The sequence below is a fragment of the Perca flavescens genome, chromosome 12, assembly GCF_004354835.1.
Source record: "Perca flavescens isolate YP-PL-M2 chromosome 12, PFLA_1.0, whole genome shotgun sequence".
Classification (NCBI taxonomy): domain Eukaryota; kingdom Metazoa; phylum Chordata; class Actinopteri; order Perciformes; family Percidae; genus Perca; species Perca flavescens.
In genome coordinates this window covers 7,032,664-7,051,033 of record NC_041342.1, presented here as the reverse complement: position 1 = coordinate 7,051,033, position 18,370 = coordinate 7,032,664, and the positions used below count along the sequence as shown (strand labels likewise).

Genomic DNA, 18,370 nt, shown 5'->3' with positions numbered 1-18,370 from the left:
AGTTTGCCTCGCTCTGAAACGTTTTTAAAACGTTGTTGTAATGTTCCCTGGACACAAACCAGTGGGAGCCATTAAAAAGAAATAAATGATTATTAATTATAATTCTGTTAATGACATGGTGCTGTAACCTCAGAATGGGATTTGTAGTAGCTTACTTTTTCGCCAGCAGGGTTGCACCTAAATGAAATTATAGGTGTGATACCATTCCAGTTTTCACAAGTAATATTATACCTGTGATTAAATATGAAATTAATAAATAATATACAACTTCAGAAGCAATTTTCTTCCACACCTATTCTCGCTCTTTTGCAGCAGCAGCCGTGTTGCTTTGTTTTTAACAAAATATATGTTCGCTTAACTCTGAGTCAACCTACTCTGACTTGATTGATCTAACTCAAATCAACTGTTCTGGAACCGAAAACTCTGAGTTTCCCATCTCAGGTAAATCAACTCAGAGTTCAAGGTTAGACTCAGAGTTTGTTAAACCTCCTTCCTGAAACGGGCCCCAGGAATGTGTGTGTGTGTGTGTGTGTGTGTCAGAACTTGTTGCTATGGTGATTTGCACAGTGAGTGAGTAGAGGAAGGAGGGGTAGATAGTATCTGAGACGGGTAAAAAATGTCCATCGACACTTTCAGACCTAGAGTTCCACTGGAAACTGGAGCAGGTGTGTGTGTGTCTCTGTGTGTGTGTGTGTGTGTGTGTGTGTGTGTGTGTGTGATTGTGTGTGTGTGTGTGTGTGATTGTGTGTGTAGGTGGACACCTGGCAGCTATTTCAATGCCTACAGAATATGATATTAAGTCTCCTGAGACAAAGAGAGAAACAGACTGCGATCAGGTAGGCGAGGACGAGTGAGAGGTGAGGTGGAGCAAGACGTATTTAGCCTCTATTTATGCCGCAGAGCCTTCTTCCAAAAAAAGAGCTGCAGAAGAATGGCTGACCTTTACACACAGACAATAAATAAGGCTGTGTACAAAAAAAAAAACATGTTTGAATGCATAATTGCATTTTGTTTTATTCATGGCTTCAAGCTACTATGGGTTAATGGTTTTACAACAGGATTACATTGATGAGGATGTTAGCAGGGTATAATAGTGAGTGAATGCAAAAACAATATTGACTATTTTCTCCTTTTTTAGGCCTATTGTGCTAACATCAATGGCCCCTCAGAGCTCTGCTGTACATGACGATGACATTTACATAAAGTCAAATGCCATTTCAGACAACTTTCGGTTACACTTTACTTGAAGGTATCTACATAAGAGTGACATGACAGTGTCATAAACATTATATACAAGTCATAAACGTTTATGACATAACGCTTCTTTTACTAAGTGTCATTTGGTTTTTGGCATGACAAGTTATGGTTAGGGTTGTGTCATGACTGTGTCATGACAGTGTCATGTCACTCTTATGTAGATACCTTCAAGTAAAGTGTTACCCAACTTTCTCAACATTGTACTGACCGTCTCTCTCTGCACCTCCACTCCTCTGTGATTTGCACTGACATTTCCCTCAATGGCATTCACGCCATTTTCAGTAAGTGCTTTCCTTGCACTAAAGAATCTTGTCTGTGATATTAGGCCTGCCCCACGTGATTTTCCATTTTAAATGATCTTGTCTTATCATAGCACACAACTATATGATGCCGTTAGACATGGAGCGAGACATCCAGCATGCGAGTTAGCAAGAATCTTTAGGGTAGCTGACAAATATCTATCAAACCATCATGTACAGTTATACCATGTTCATGGGAAATAAAGTATTTGGACCTTTGTTGATAAGTCTGATCTACTCTAAAACTCACTATTTTATCTAAAAATGGATACAACAAATGCAACAACTTTGGTGAATGTCATGGTGAGAGTGATCTTTAAGGTGTTGAGATGGATGAAAATAATGGCTGAGGAGAAGGTGAAATCAATTTCTTTAAATCACAACAGCATTTTTGTCACTTATAATGCAAACAAATGTATCTATATATCTCTTTTTTTCTACAGTTTGTGGCACTCTTAAAAAAAAAAAGAACACTTTGGTTCATCAATAAACTAGTTGTTTTGTATCATCCTTGTCTCACTTTTTCTTGGAGCTTAGTAATGATATCATGGGAATGAATGCATGAATAAATGAACGATTTAATTTATTTCAAACATGAAAGCTAAAAGAACAACTATTACAAAAATAAACATTAAATTAACATGTTTGAAAATAAATAGGAAGAAGCAGAAGCTTATTTAATCCTACCCCTTTCCCACTACTATATATAATAATATATAATCATAATAATAATAATAATAACAATTATAATCATGAATGGTTCATATTTATATCATATATCTTTAATGAAACCGTTAAGGGGATCTGCTCATGGATTTGAACAGCACTACTTACTCTGATGTCTAAGAATCATGTGTTTTCAGATAATAAAGCCACAGCTTTGCAGCAGACCAGGGTTTCGTTAACTAACGGATTGTTTTTTTGAGGTCTGTAAAACTAACCATCACCTCTCTCCTTCACTATAAGTTTATTTCTCTCCTTCCTCCCCAGAGTTGCCTGTTCATTTGGGCTCTTTCTTTATCTCTTTCTTCTTCCTTTTCCCCTCTCCCCTCTTATCTTTTTCTGGCTTCCTCTTTTGTTCCTGTGTGAGCCTGACTTCCCAGATGCTGTCAATGCTGACAGGCGAAGCAGCGGGGGAGACGGGCTGGCTCGAAAGGCAAGCTGCTAGCATGTGAAAGGATGAGGGGGAAAAAAAAACACACACTCCAGTCAACTTTCCCTCTGGAGATTTTTGTCAGGTCTTTTGATTTCCTCGAGAGACATCTTTAAATGAGATCGAATTCCCTCGAAGGGAAAGCATATGCTAAAATCCTGCACCGTCCGTTTCAATTTTGATATAACTGCGTTACAGTTAAGAACGTTTAAACTACATATGTCAGTGCACTTTATACCGGCATAGTGGTAAGTATATTTCTGTCAATTAAATTAAAGCTATAGTGCGTAGTTTCTGTTGCCCCCATGAGGGATTCTAAGTAATGACAACATTGTCTATGGATCCACATGATACAAGCCTTCCGTGATCGCGCACCACCCCCACCCCTCCTCCACACAGTTACTTGTAGCCAAGGAGGGGAAAAAAACATGATGGACTCTTCAGAAGAAGTAATTATCTTCACACGAGTTTCTGCGTGCGAAAGTCGCCGGACTGCACCATTTTCAAAACACAGTCATAATGAGAAATACAGAGAGAGTTGTGTGGAGCTGATAGTCTCACTTAGCTTTGTATCAACTCATTCGGCAATGGCTTGAATGGAACAGACCTTCATTAATATAAAGAAGCTTTAAGGCATTTTAGTGGCTGTTTTTTTATCTCTGACCTTGCCATCCAGGTTTGCAGACAGGCTTGACATCAATATGCACAGCCACATCCTCCTTTGCTCTCTTCTGACCACAATCAAAGGCTGTCACCATAATCTTGTAGCTCTGCTGCTTGTCATAGCTCAGCCGCTCCGTGTTTCTGATGTTACCTAAAGGACACAAAAACAAAGAGGAAATATCATTAGGATTATTCATTGAGAGAGAAAAAGAAACCATTATACTTTCATGACAATAATAAAACAAGAAACACTTTCCACTGAACAATAACTGAAACTGACTTTGCATTAAAGAAACGGCTCCATGGAAGAAACAAACATAACTTTTCTTGCATTTGAATATCTAAGCCTCTCTGTAAACAGTCAATGTAAAATTACAATGATGGATTGCCTTCACCTGTCGCCAGGGTAACAGTGAACAAAGAAGAAAAGGGTGTGATAGAGGAGATGCTAGATTATGTACTGAGGTTACTGTCGTCCAAGAGTGCAACCCCGAGCTGGCTAACTTTAATGGATGTTTAAAGGTCCAATATGTAATATTTGTACTGTAATAAATCCAAAAATGACACCAATGCCTCATCAGATATTAAGGAAACATGTTAAACTGAAATACTATCTTTTCTGACAACAATGCTAATGTCAGTATTTTTTCTTTTTGAAATTTACATTCCGTGACGGAATTTATGTTTATGTTTTGATCTGTGTGTTGTTATCAACGGCCCAGTTTGACAGGCAGGCCGGGTTGCCAGATATACCTGTAAAAACGTAAACCCAGCACGCTACAGCTGTAACGGTAGTACAGCCATGAAAGCAGCAAACAAACGAAGAGGATCAACGGAGATAGATTCTACATGACAAAAAAAGAAAACAGCATGTTTCTAACAGTTGCGTGACCAGAGACGTAACAACCCCCTGGTAAATATTGGAGATGTATTTGAAAGATGGAGACAGCTTAGATCCCAAAAGGACGCAGAGTTGGCTTATTTTCTCCTGAACAGGTAAGCATTAGCTTCAGGCTAATTTATCACAGCTACTAGGGATGGGCATTTTTTGTCATTTCAACATTTGTGTACTCGCATTGAATTATATAGCTAGAGTACCCGAGTTGGTTACTTGCAAAATCAATTGAGACATAGCCAGTAAAGTGATCCCGACTGGTCCTGGCTAACGCCGCCATGCTAACCCTGCTAACTGTTAACGTTACCGGGAGAACCAGGCAAGCAGCCCACGGCTGTTTACAGCGTGTAGCCTCTTCAGCGGCTGGAGCCGACAACGGTGAGTTATTTTAAACCACGAGAGGGGGGCTGTAAATCGGAAAGAGAGGACTGTGAGTTTGCAGTGTGTTCCGTCGGCAAGGTAGTGGTATTTTTAGCGTTTTGTATTGCAATTCTAAGCCGAGGAAGTGTGCCTGACTGGCGTGTGGAGAGGCCAGTGAGGTTGTTGTGTTTTTAGCGGTTCATACTGTAATTTTAAGCTGAAAAGGTGCGTCTGTCAGTTGGTTACAGAGCTCAGCATGAGCACGGGCTTTTATGACTGTCAATATAGCCAGCATCTACCGTTAGCTACTCTGCTGTGCTGTGGAGTAATGTCTGGCTATGTGAGAAAAGCGTCTAGCAACATTGTTGTGAATGCTGCGGTCTCAGCCTGGCAACCTCCGTGAACTTCGAGTCTGGGCAGGAGGGGGCGGGGGAGACAACTCTCCAGTATTTTGAATTGGTAGTGCAGTTAACTATTTTACCCGCTAGCTGCCAGTATTACACACACAATATTACATATTGCACCTTTAATATTGCAGTAATGTATTAACTTTCACATTGATTTTGAATATTGTTGGCCAGCTACGGATTGGCCACTGCTATTAACCCTTGTGTATTTGGAATCTGTATTTTTAGATTGCTTTTATGTGTATGAATGAATTGTTTGTGTGTATTTGTGTGTGTACACTTGTGTGCCTCAAACTGTACCTAAAAGGAAAAATAGTGTTTCAAATTAAATATTGATGTTTTATTACTTCCTCAATATCTCTCTGCTCTGTTATGGTTTCTGGCCTTGCCCTTGTCCATCACTTGTATGACTATCCTATCATCTAAGGGCTGTATTATTTTGTAATGTTTGTTTTCATTTTTGCACGTTAAAGTAGCATACAGTGATGTTACCGTTGTATTGAAAGTCATTTTTGTGGTCTTGTGAAAAAAAATGTAACAATAAATAGAGTCACCTTGAGCAATTAGAGCATCATAACTGTTTCTGCTGCTGAGGCCAAGAGGATTACTAAGGAAACCGTGTTTACAGCCACAACACAGAATCTGTGTTTTCCAGCATCACAGAAAGATATCGTGAAAGCCAAACCTTTGTCCATACTGAGATCATGAAGGGGCAGACTCTATTCTTCCACAGAGCTGATTAGTTAGTTTTTAGGATGTTTACAGATTTTAATTTAAAACATGAGCTCGCTAGAGCGGGTTAGCTTTGCAGCATTTAATACTATATGTACTACATATGTTTGTTTTATATGACCACTTGAACCCAAAGTTTGATTAATTGAAAGTGTTTATTTCCAATATGTAAAGAACGAAACAGCAGACAAAAAAATGACAGGTACAGTAACCCACTAATCTTCATGAGAGCAGCCCCAGGTGAACTGAGGTCTACTCCATTGTGGCCACCAAGCTCACGGTTGGATATTTGTCAAAAGAAACACAAACAAACCGAGAGACCGAGCGATATAAGAGAGAGAGAGAAAGAGAGACTACAGTGCAGTTTTCTAAAAGACAAACACTTGCAGTAACTGATTAACTGTAATAGTACTGCAATATTTTGCATTTCTCTGATTGAAGTGAATTTATACAACAGCTCATTTCAGGCTGTGTTTCAATTTGTGTTTAAAGATTAAGTTCTAGCCGGAGATATGTTGGTTTACTGTTTTGTTACTGTGTTGGCGGTAGAGCTGGGCAATATATCGATATTATATCAATATTGGGATATGAGACTAGATAGCGTCTTAGATTTTGGATATCGTAATATGACATAAGTGTTGTCTTTTCCTGGTTTTAAAGGCTGCATTACAGTAAAGTGATGTCATTTTCTGAACTTACCAGACTGTTCTAGCTGTTCTATTATTTGCCTTTACCCACTTTGTCATTATATCCACATTACTGATGATTATTTATCACAAATCTCATTGTGTAAATATTTTGTCAAAGCACCAATAGTCAACACTACAATATCGTTGCGGTATCGATAGAGGTATTTAGTCAAAAATATCGTGATATTTGATTTTCTCCATATCGCCCAGCCCTAGTTGGCGGTTCGATCCTTGGCCCTGCAGTTTCATGAGGAAAGCGTTTTGAGTAGTAGTTAAGACTAAAAAAGCGCTATATAAAATTACAGTCTATTTTTACAGTCCAATAAACGCAGTTGTGAAAACTGTAAAAGTGTGTAGTTTAACATGTTTTGAGGAGACCAGCAAGCACAAAAAATAATAAAAACGGGCTAAATTGTTTTACTAGGGGCCACACCCCAGGAAGACTGGTTGCAACCATCCTACAGTATGTTCAAGTGACGGAGCTTCATGTTAAGAATGCAGCAGTGACGTTCATAGTCTTTATTGCTGTGTGTCCTACAATAACAACTACAGAGTGAGCCGCTGGTTGCAACTAATGCTGTACAGTACATCTCGAAGAGCATCAAAGCAGACAGAAAACAGGACTCATGTATGTTCCAATTGATGACTGAACACATTATTTATATGGGAGACGGATCATACAGATGTTCCTCAAGACAAACAGTTGGCTTCAAAACAGTGTTATATTCTTAAGTTTGTCAACGATGTTTTGCGTCTGTCATTCTCTGGACGTATGAGAACATCTGAAGTTATTTTTGTTGTTTAATCTGGAGGCTTGGCTGTACCAAACAGGCTGTCAGTCTGATTGCTGTCGGAAAGCAGAGGAGAGCAGAAGAGAGGAAAAGAGAGGGGAGGCCAGAGGAGAGGGGGTGCAGTGAGCACAGAAGAAATCAGTTCAGAGCACAGCAGTACAGAAACGAGAAGAGCTGATCTTGAAATGTCAGAGGAAGAAAGGTGAGCAGGTTCGAGTCAGACAGTTCCTTTAAACATCTTCTACAGTAGCCATTAGATCCACAGCTGGTGTGAACAACAGTAACAGTTAAGGTGCTGCATATCAATCACACGCCACTTTTTCCAACAGCAAGTAAGGTGATATTTCAATCTATTGCTTCTTGGTTAGCAGGCAACATCTAACATCATCCTGTCTGGGGATCTACAGTATGGCATCCACTTGGATTACTCAGCTTGTGAAACCAGAGATATTTCAAAATTTTGAAATATCACCCTGATGAATTTTCGCCTACAGTGAGACATCTCACTCATGGCATCAGAGAACATTGGTTACTGGTACTGGCGATACAAACATACAAACATTTTCTTAATTCACAAAAACTCAAACCAGAAATATGTAAACACAAATGCAGCTAATTAAGTCTATCTGGGTCAGCAGTAGTCGATCTATCCTAACAATGTATTCATTAAATTGTGTTCCAAAAACATGAGCTGCTCACTTTACCCTCCTTGTAGTAAATATGCAGAGGATGTGCGAGAATGAATCTCGCATCCTGAACTCAATGTCAGCAATCTAAGAGAATAAAAAGCTAAAGGATCATATTTTACCAATACGACCAACCCTGCATATATTGTATAAGGCTGATTTTAAACTAATTTGGATGTAGGCAAAGTTAACTTACAGTATATCTTCAAGGTTCATTTGTTGCACAAGGAAATACAGTTGTAGTAAAAAAAAAAATATATTTTAATAATCAAATCATAGCAAAGAAATGTTTATTGGAGCTCAATTTGACTGTAAACAGTGTACAAACAACCACATCTAACCCTTGGTTGACTACATTTCTTTTTTTAAACAAAAAAAATTGAATTTAATTGATCCATTCTTAATTCACTGTCTGTTTTTGTTTCAACTGACTTGAATCACTGACACATACTGCAGAACAGCCCATTTACTTCTAGATTTTATCTTGCACTTTCCCTTAGTGCACAAAATTACCTATAAAGTAGGTGTAAACAATGCCCCGTGTCTTGGAGTTTCTCCCAGACGATATTATTGTGCCTGGGAGGATACCAAATGAGCCAGACTACTGTAAAATACAGTGAGAAAAAGACCAGGAGGTTAAACTCAAAAAGCAATGAGACGTGGGCTGCCAACTTTTCAATTCAGTTTGGAGTGAGATTCGGTCTCTGTGAAGTCGATGCATTTCATGAATAGTCCTTCTGTGACATTACCCACCGCAGGCGTCTGGGGTCACTACTCCTCAACCAATAAGGAATTTGTTGAAACCATCAGCAGCCAAATTCAGTTTTAAAGCATGTATAGATAAAAAGCCAAATCAAAAAATATGGTCATGATCATGATGAATAATTAAGTCTGATCAGCATACTTGCCAACCTCTCAGACACAATTCAGCCTGAATTGTGATGTGGGAATCACAGGGTACCTCATGATACAATACACGATACATGACTTACAATACCGATAATGTCACCATACAGCAATTCTGCGATAATCAATATATTGCTAGACAATCCTATAATGATACATCACGATATCGTTCTAACTATGACAACAAAATGAAGGACTGCAAGCTCAAACTGTTAGAAAACAGTTCTGCAAATGACAGAAACTATGGGTCCAGACTTTGGACTTAAACGTGGCTGGGGCATCTGTTATTTTCCTCAAACTGCTGTCTGCCATCCTGTTGAAAACCTCTTCCCCTTGGGCTAGTTAAAGCTTTAGTGCATAACGTTTTGATATCAATGAACATCCGTTACATTCAAGCCATTGCCAAATGAGTTGCTACAAAGCTAATCAAGACTATCAGCTCCACACAACTCCCTCTGTATTTCTCAGTATGACTATGTTCAGAAGATTGTGTCGTCCAGTGACTTTCCCGTGCAGAAACTCAAGGACGGCGCTGACAGTTTTGTTGTCATTGCTTAGAATTCATCATGGGAGCAACAGAAACTACACACTATAGCTTTAACTTATGTTCAACTTTCCCTCATTCATGTGTTGAGCGCCACCTTGCTGGAAGCAGGGAAATCTACTTAGAGCCCCTTATTTTATTAATTAAAATATCGATATTTGGCGTCAGCGTATCAATTATTGTATCACACAAAGAAGGACGTATCAATATTTTGTCCCACCCCTAGCATAGTTTCGCATTGCCAGACCTTCCTCCACAGCGCCACGGAGGAGGGTCCGGCTAGTCCACATAGAATTCTGGGATACTCTGATTTATTGGCATTTCTTTAAACCAATCACAATCGTCTTGGGCCGCACGGAGCGAAATAGCCTCGGGAAGGAACTTGTTTGGGTGGAACACGTGTACGTTCAAAAGTTGTTTTAGTCGTGCAACAGAAAACTCAGATTGGAAAGATAGTCTAGCTAGCTGTCTGGATTTACCCTGCAGAGATCTGAGGAGCAGTTCCACTGGAGTTTAAAATGAAGGAAGCCGAAATGAGGGACATCCGGCGGAATTTCTTGCGGCACCTGAACAATCCCGAAAGTGGAACGTCGTGGATATAGACTACCCCTAGCCTAAATGATGCTGACTAATTACCCTGATTTCACTAAAGAAATTAACTTGAAACCACTAACTCAATGAATTCTGTTTGCTGGTTTATATGGTTTTTATGCTTTTTGATATTTTCTATAGGAAATATGTGTACTTATGTCAATTGTTATTACAGCAATTTTAATGCAGCAGGTGTCTGTTCCATCTGCAGTCTCTAACTGCAGTGATGATGTCACGGTCGTGCCACAATTACAAACAGCAGATCCGCTGGTTACATTGCGTGCAACCAGCATCAGACAGTTGTAAAATAAGCACAGAACCCCCGTGCGTATGTGCACATCAATCGTGTAATTTTGATTCATTATTCTGCACAGCTTCTCCTGCATATTAACAGGCGTGTTGGAGACTGACACACTGAAAACATTTCACACAGCTTCACGATTTACGCAAGTGTCAGGGTCAATGCGAGAGAGATGGCAGCCCTGCGAGACAAAATAATAAATATGATCCTGAGAGAGAAAGAAAGAGGCACAGTTAAGAAAGTAATGTGCGCTTCTGTCATCTATTGGTAAAATTCAAATCACACATATACACACACAAATCCCTCCGGTCTCACTTCAGTTTGGATTACGCTGCACTCAGATCACCGCAGTGTGGATGTGGATGCGCTGAAAGAAGGCAGCGCAAATCCCAAAGCTGAAATTTTATATAGGCATGATATGCTCAGAATAGTTCTCAATCAGGAATAAAAGACTCCACACCAGTCGACTAGGGCTGGTGTTAAGCCACGAATGAACAAAAAAAAAAACAAGAAAAACAAGCTGTCGAAACTGAAGATGAATCTATTTCGAGTAACTTTGGAGACATGCACTGATGAAAAAGCTACTTCACAGATCACGACATTATTGCAATAAAAAGAGGATTCAGCCACCGCTGTCTGCTTGCTTTTCCCTTTTCATTCTGTATGCCTAGAAGTGTATTCACATTATCTGTGGTTTGGTGTACATCCATAAAAAGAAGGCCGGTGCAGTAGTTTTAAAGCAGTTTGTGGTTTTATAAAATCTTTTCATCTTCCAGCACTTACAAACCTATACTTAAAAATTAACCTCAATAGTATTTTTTCTTTACACAAAGTTGGTTTCTATTCACTGTTTGATCCCTTTATCTCGTCTCAGCATTGGTCTATCATGTCTGTCTTTAGAGACCTGTTCATGTTCATATGTGGTTCGGATGACCGAGATCATCGTAAGAACATGTAGCCGAATAATGGATTTTTGCTTCCATCAAGATATTTACCATGCTGTTTGCCAAGGGAGGCAAGAGCAGAACCGCTATTAGTTTATTTGAAATTGAGTGCGGTTCAAATGAGTTTTAACCCAAGCGAGAAGTTGTAATGTAAATGATCCTTAAAATAACAGCCTTCACCACATATTTTGTTTCAGTTGAGACAACAATCTCACCAAAAGGTCCATTTAGTAGCTGCAGATTTAGATATTTTTCTGAGCACTTTCAAGACTTCTCTTCAATGTTGGCTTAAAAGCAGCGTTTCAAAGTTCACTCTTAAAGATGATCTGCTGTACAATTTTGTGTGTCACATGAATAATGGCCCTTTAATGTAATTCAATTTAAAGGTCCCATAATTTGCTCATTTTAAAAGGTCATACATTTTTTTTTGGTTTCTACTAGAACATGTTCAAAACACAATATTATTATTATTCTCCTACTGTCTGTAGGACCCTCTGTCTGTCTGTCTGAAACCTTACATTTTAGTGCGGGTCTTCCGCACCTGCGTCACGTCTCTACACCAGCATTGCAGCCGGGGAATGACTGCACAGTAGTGGCTCTTTCTACCAATACTATAGTATAGTTGTAACATCACAACTGTGTTAATAAAGTTTGCAATCCTTCACTCACTCTCTCTCTCTCACTCTCTCTCACTCTCTCACACACACACACACACACACACACACACACACACTTCACACCTTATCACATCAGTGTTTAAAACTATGGTCCAGTCTCTCTGTCAGCCAAACCAGACTCAAACACACACACACTTACCATTGCGGTCAATGGCAAATGGCGTCCCTGCAGTGACGATCTCATAGTTACAGATCTGGCTGTACTGGGGGGAACAGTCTTGGTCCCAAGCTTCCACCTGCAACATGAAACATGAGAAGACGTTTCCTCCCAGTTCTTCAAAAACACTATAGACTATAGACAGTCACAATTTTCCACACTTTTAAACTACATTTTTTTGCAGCTTAGTTAAACCAACTTAACCTGCACAGTTATCGGTCTGGTTGATTCTTACAATAAAACAAAGATGCAACTAACTAAATTAAATAATATCATATAATAACTTAAAAATACAATATATAAATACCTGCAAAATGCTGTCGTAGATTTTGCCCTCTGTTACTGATGCCTTGTAAAGGGGCTCCCGAAACACGGGGCAGAACTCATTGACGTCATCCACCTGGATGTGAACCACCGCCCTGAGACGAAGGAAGGAATTAAGAAAGAGGGAGCAGGGAGGGTAGGATGCAAAGAAAGTGGAGTGGAAATGATTGATTGAGAAAAGTAAAAGACAGGGAAAGAAGAGATGTATGGAGGAGGGGAGAGAGGAGAGAAATTAAAATCTCTTTAAGTCATTAGAGACGATTAACAGACAGTGGGAGGAAAACAGTTCCTATGCTCATAGGGAAAATAGATTAATAGAAAAACAGCATTGAGAAGAGTGATTAAAAGATACCTCACATAAGGTGTTGTTTATTGGTATGTCTTTTTGAAATGGGTTACAATTACGATTTAATGTGAATCGAACTTTTATTGAACGGGCTTGTCTACTGACACACGCTCATCTGCAGCAGATCTTGCAAAGCCAGATTGTTTCCTATTCAAGGTTCTGTTTTTTTTTCTCTACCTTTATCTTTCACTATCTCCTTCTGATGCAAGCACACACATAAACACAGAATCCCACCTGCTGGAAGGGACTGCGGTTATGCATTCTGATAACATTTATGCAACCAAAGTATATAAATGAAGCGATAATTCAGATCATATCATGAAATTTATTTTTACTGGTGACCTTCTCTGACAACTACTTGCAGTGTATCTGGAGAAGCACATCTGGCTAATTAATGACATTAGCTTAATGAGGCCTTTTTAAAATGTCATGCAGCGATAATCACACACACACACACACACACACACGTCATTCATCATCCACTCGTGAAATTCATCACAGATCCCTGAGCTGATACATTTCTCTCTCTCCTTCCTTTCAGTCCCAAGCCTGCAGCAGCTTATTTTCCCAGCTCCTTGTCTCTGACTGAAGGACCAGAGGGTTTGATTTGCTGCTGTCCATGCCATTCTGCCTGTCCGTCAATCTCATTCACATAGCACTGCTGCACACACATACGGACACACATGATATTGATGGGCCATTAGGGGGATGTATTCTGAGAGCAGAACTGCAAGTCTCAGCTGTCGCTGCTGCCTTACTGGGATATCTTGGGGAAAAGAGAAAATAAAAAAAGAAAGAAGAGAACCTAGAAACTGCGAAGTCAATATCCTCTTATAGATTAAAGTTATTTTTCCTCATAACTTTGATCTGTGAGGGTAAAATATTAAAGTTTATTTTTGTAGTAAATTCCGAAAAGAAACATTAAAGTCATGGTTCGGAGTAATTTCACCCTAAGGTCCTTTGCACCATGACCTCGAGCCAAACACCCCCCCAGAAGCTTTTTTCAGCTGGGTCGAACATTGGGAGAGTTAGTGTAGAGTAGCGTTATCAGCTGAATAGCTTAGCACAGGGGCTAATGGACCCAGGTTTGTATCTCCTAAATGACCCCATTAATAATGCCCGAAATGATACCAAACTTCTACACTAGTACAAATAGGTTATGCATTCATAAAACGATGGATTGGAAAGTTTGTAAGTATACCAGAAGTTTATGTAAATAACACTTGCCTGTTGGCTTCTCGTCTCTGCTGCTGTTGCTACTGAGTGCTTATGGCCGTCTACAAATTACAACACCGAAAAGAGATACAACAAAAATATTTATTAATTTAATGATTAAATAAGGTAATGTCTCCAAACTTAACTCAATTATAACTTGTCTCCTGCTAGTTATACTACAGCACTTAAAAAAAATAAGTTAAATTAATAAATATTTTTGTTGTATCTCTTTTCGGTGTTGTAATTTGTAGACGTCCCAAAGCACTCGTCTTACTGCCTGCAGCAACAGCAACAACAACAGCAGAGAGCAGAAGCCAGCAGGCAAGTGTTCTTTCCATAAACTTCTGGTGTACTTACAAACTTTACAATCCATCGTTTTATGAGTGCATAACCTATTTGTACTACTGTAGAAGTTTGGTATCATTGGGGGAAATAAGTATTTGACCCCTTGCTGATTTTGCAGGTTTGCCCACTTACAAAGAATGCAAAAATCTACAATTTTAGTCATATGTACATTCTAACAGTGAAAGACAGAATCCCAAAGAAAATTCCAGAAAATCACATCATATGAATTTATTAAAATTGATAACCATCTGATGAGGAAAAACAAGTATTTGACCCCCTGGACAAACCGCAAGTATTCTGGCTCCTACAAGCCAGTTAGTCTTTCTTTAAGACACAGCCCCAATCCGAACCAATTATCTACATCAAATACACCTGCCTCACCTCGTTACCTGTATAAAAGACACCTGTCAACACCCAAACAACCAGCATCCAACATCACCACCATGGGCAAGACCAAAGAGCTTTCTACGGACATCAGGGACAAGATTGTTGATCTGCACAAGGCTGGGATGGGCTACAAGAGAATCGGAAAGCAACTTGGAGAGAAAAGATCAACTGTCGGTGCAGTTATCAGGAAATGGAAGAAGCACCACACCACCGCCAACCTCCCTCGGTCTGGGCCTCCAGACAAGATCTTGCCTCGTGGGGTGTCCCTGATCATGCGAACGGTGAGGAATCATCCCAAAACCACAAGGGGGAACTGATGAATCAACTGAAGTCAGCTGGGACCACAGTTACAAAAAAAGAAACGGTTGGTAACACACTACGCCGTCATGGATTGAAATCCTGCAGCGCACGCAAGGTCCCCCTGCTCAAGAAGAAACATGTACAGGCCCGCATGAAGATCGGCATTCACCACCTGGACGACTCAGAAGAGGCCTGGAAGAAGGTGATGTGGTCAGATGAGACCAAAATAGAACTTTTTGGCCTCAACTCAACTCGTCGTGTTTGGAGGGCAAAGAACACCGAGTACAACCCAAATAACACCATCCCCACCGTCAAGCATGGTGGTGGCAACATCATGCTTTGGGGGTGCTTTTCAGCCAAGGGGACGGGACAACTCCATTGTATTGAGGGGAGGATGGACGGGGCCATGTATCGTGGAATTCTGGACCGACATCTCCTTCCCTCAGTGAGAGAGCTGAAGATGGGTCGAGGATGGGTGTAGAAGAAGCACATCAAGGTTCTGGAGTGGCCTAGCCAGTCTCCAGACCTGAATCCGATTGAAAATCTTTGGAGGAGCTTAAAATTTGAGTTGCCAGGCGACAACCTCGGAACCTGAATGATTTGGAGGCTGTCTGCAGGGAGGAGTGGGCCGACATCCCTGCCAAAATGTGCACAAACCTTGTCACCAACTATAAAAACCGTTTGACATCTGTGCTGGCCAATAATGGCTTTTCTACAAAATATTAACATGCTGTTTGTCCAGGGGGTCAAATACTTGTTTTTCCTCATCAGATGGTTATCAATTTTAATAAATTCATATGATGTGATTTTCTGGAATTTTCTTTGGGATTCTGTCTTTCACTGTTAGAATGTACATATGATTAAAATTGTAGATTTTTGCATTCTTTGTAAGTGGGCAAACCTGCAAAATCAGCAAGGGGTCAAATACTTATTTCCCCCACTGTACATACATACATACAAGAAAAAAACTCAAAACAATTTACACTGCACAGTCCAACCCAGTCCTCTATCTAACAGGGTCTTAAAGTGGACCTATTATATAGCATTTTGAAGTTCATACTTTTGTGATTCTACTAGAACTTGTTTACATGCTTTAATCTTCAAAAAACAATTTTTTTCTATACAGCCCATGGCCTATATCCAGCCTCTGTCTGAGACACTCTGTTGGAGCGTCTGTCTCTTTAACACCAATAAAGGCTTCTAAACCAAACACTACACAACCGGACATGTCCCGGCAGTAACGTGACCCGAAATTGGGGAGAAATTACCAACATTGGCCGCCAAGATTACAGCTATCTGGCGTTAGCATGCAGCTACTGTTGTTAGCAGTGGACACTAATAGAATATAGCAGCATTTTCTACAGTCCAAAATCGCAAACCAAATACAACATAACCGGAAATGTTTCAGGAGTAACGTGACCCAGATTTAGGGAGAATTTAACAACATTGGCAGACAAGATTACATCTTTTACTGCCGTTAGCATGTAGCTACATGGGACAATGTTAACACTGCAGTAGCTTAAAAAACAGCAACGCTCCAGTCTTGTCCACCTGGAGCAGATGACCAATCCTAGAAGACCGGCTTGGAGTTGCGTAACACAGAGTAGAAAAAACTGTTGAAACTGGCACGCAGAACAGTTGGAAATCTGAATGTTTTAGCTCACGGGGATTTCTCTAAAATACATTTACCTCATTATTTTAAGTTTTAGCCATGTTTAAAGTGGCCATATTATGCTAATTTTCAGGTTCATAATTGTAATTTGAGATTGTATCAGAATAGGTTTACATGGTTTAATTTTCAAAAAACACCATATTTTTGCAGTACTGCATTGCTCCTCCTTTCACCCTGTGTCAGGTCTCTGTTTTAGCTACAGAGTGAGACCTCGCAACTTCTGTAACATCTTTGTTGTCAGTCGCACATGCACAGTAGCTAGGTAAGGATTACATGAGCTAGCTAGCTGTTTCTGCAACTTCAGCCTGCCCTGTACAAGGCAGGATTAGCCGGGAGACTTCTTCTAAACGAGGGCGCACTTACAACTTTGTGTGGAATACCTGCAGAACAGGGACATGTAAGTAGTTCTATACAATTTATTTTGTAGATTAGGGTGAATTTGTGTGTGTTGTAGCAGTGTTTTGCCAACTTTGCTAACGGTTAGCCCCCTAGGCCCCTCGTTTTGGTTAGTGACGTAGAAAGCCGTGCAGATTTTGAACAGCTCACCCGGAGACTTAAGGCAGGACACATTCAGAAACCCGTATCTCACTCAGAACAGCATGGATGTTTGTTTTTTTTCAAAGTTTGTTCCTCTGTGTTAACTTAATGACTAAATTGTGCAGCTGCCTTTGTAACTTTGAAGTTAATATTTGTTTTTGTGTCATAGTGTTACTTTGTCCACCCACTTTAAATCAGAATTACATTGACAGCCTAACACGTGAATCATGCTCAAGATCAGCATCAACAACAAATAACAATTACCAGTATTTGACAGCTTTAATACAGGGTCTGACAATGAGAATTTTCATATCGAAGCTTTAAGACAGCATAAGAAAAAATTTCAGAGATACAAACATGTCAGATAGTCAAGTGTTGGTAAAGCCACTGTAACATAAGTCATTTTTCCATCTAATTGTCAAGCTAATTTTAAGCAAACTTTTAAAATGTCGCAAAAAAGGAAAAAAAAGAAAATGCTAATTAGAAGTGTTTCCATCAACTGGTTTAGAGCGAATAAACTAGACTACACAAAGCGTAGTTTTGTCACAAGTTGACGTTAGGCATGGTTGTAGATTGCAAACCGGCTTGCTAAATCAAAGAGTTTAGATGCCAAGCTCTTTGGCTAAATGGAGAGAGGTAGCATTATACAAGTTGGCCACCTGTGCACAATCCAGGGTTGTGGCAGAGAGGTTTGGTGTCACCGAGACAACCGTTCACCGCTGTGTATATGTGGTGTGAAGGGCTATACAATTTAAGCTGTTGAACCAATTCATCAATTTACCCGACATGGCTGAGACACAGGATATAGCGCACCGCAAGTCCACTACGCACCTTGTGCCAAAAGTGTACGGCGCACTGGATGGGACCCACATCCCGATCCTTCCCCCATCTGATGGATACGTCACAACTTATTCTGCAAAGCCGTTTCCACCTCCCATTTTGCGCATTAACTCTTTTTCGAAAAGTTTTTTGTTGAATTTTGCAGTTTCCATCAACATTTTCTAATGCGATACTTCAAAATGTGCATAAAAATACGTTGATGGAAACAGGACTACTGATGTGCTATGTCTGTCACTCCCAGTAAACCAGGACAGAACGTGAAAAAATGTGACATTTGGGAATGACGTTAAACAATCTTAATTGTTTTTCATTTCACATCAGCCATTGTTTAGGCAGAAAAACACAAAAGAAA

The 18,370-nt window shown here is 39.9% G+C and overlaps 1 protein-coding gene across 2 annotated transcripts in view; it reads right to left on the bottom strand.

The window, feature by feature from the left end:
* The window catches only part of clstn2a (calsyntenin 2a), a 195,331-nt gene that overhangs the window by 49,319 nt on the left and 127,642 nt on the right, over positions 1-18,370 (bottom strand). For both annotated transcript variants that reach the window (XM_028592720.1, XM_028592721.1), the window contains 3 exons: positions 12,360-12,471; positions 12,035-12,131; positions 3,374-3,523 (listed from right to left, as the gene is read on the bottom strand). In XM_028592720.1, coding sequence (XP_028448521.1) covers positions 3,374-3,523; positions 12,035-12,131; positions 12,360-12,471 — 359 coding nt within the window. The remainder of the gene's footprint in view (positions 1-3,373; positions 3,524-12,034; positions 12,132-12,359; positions 12,472-18,370) is intronic.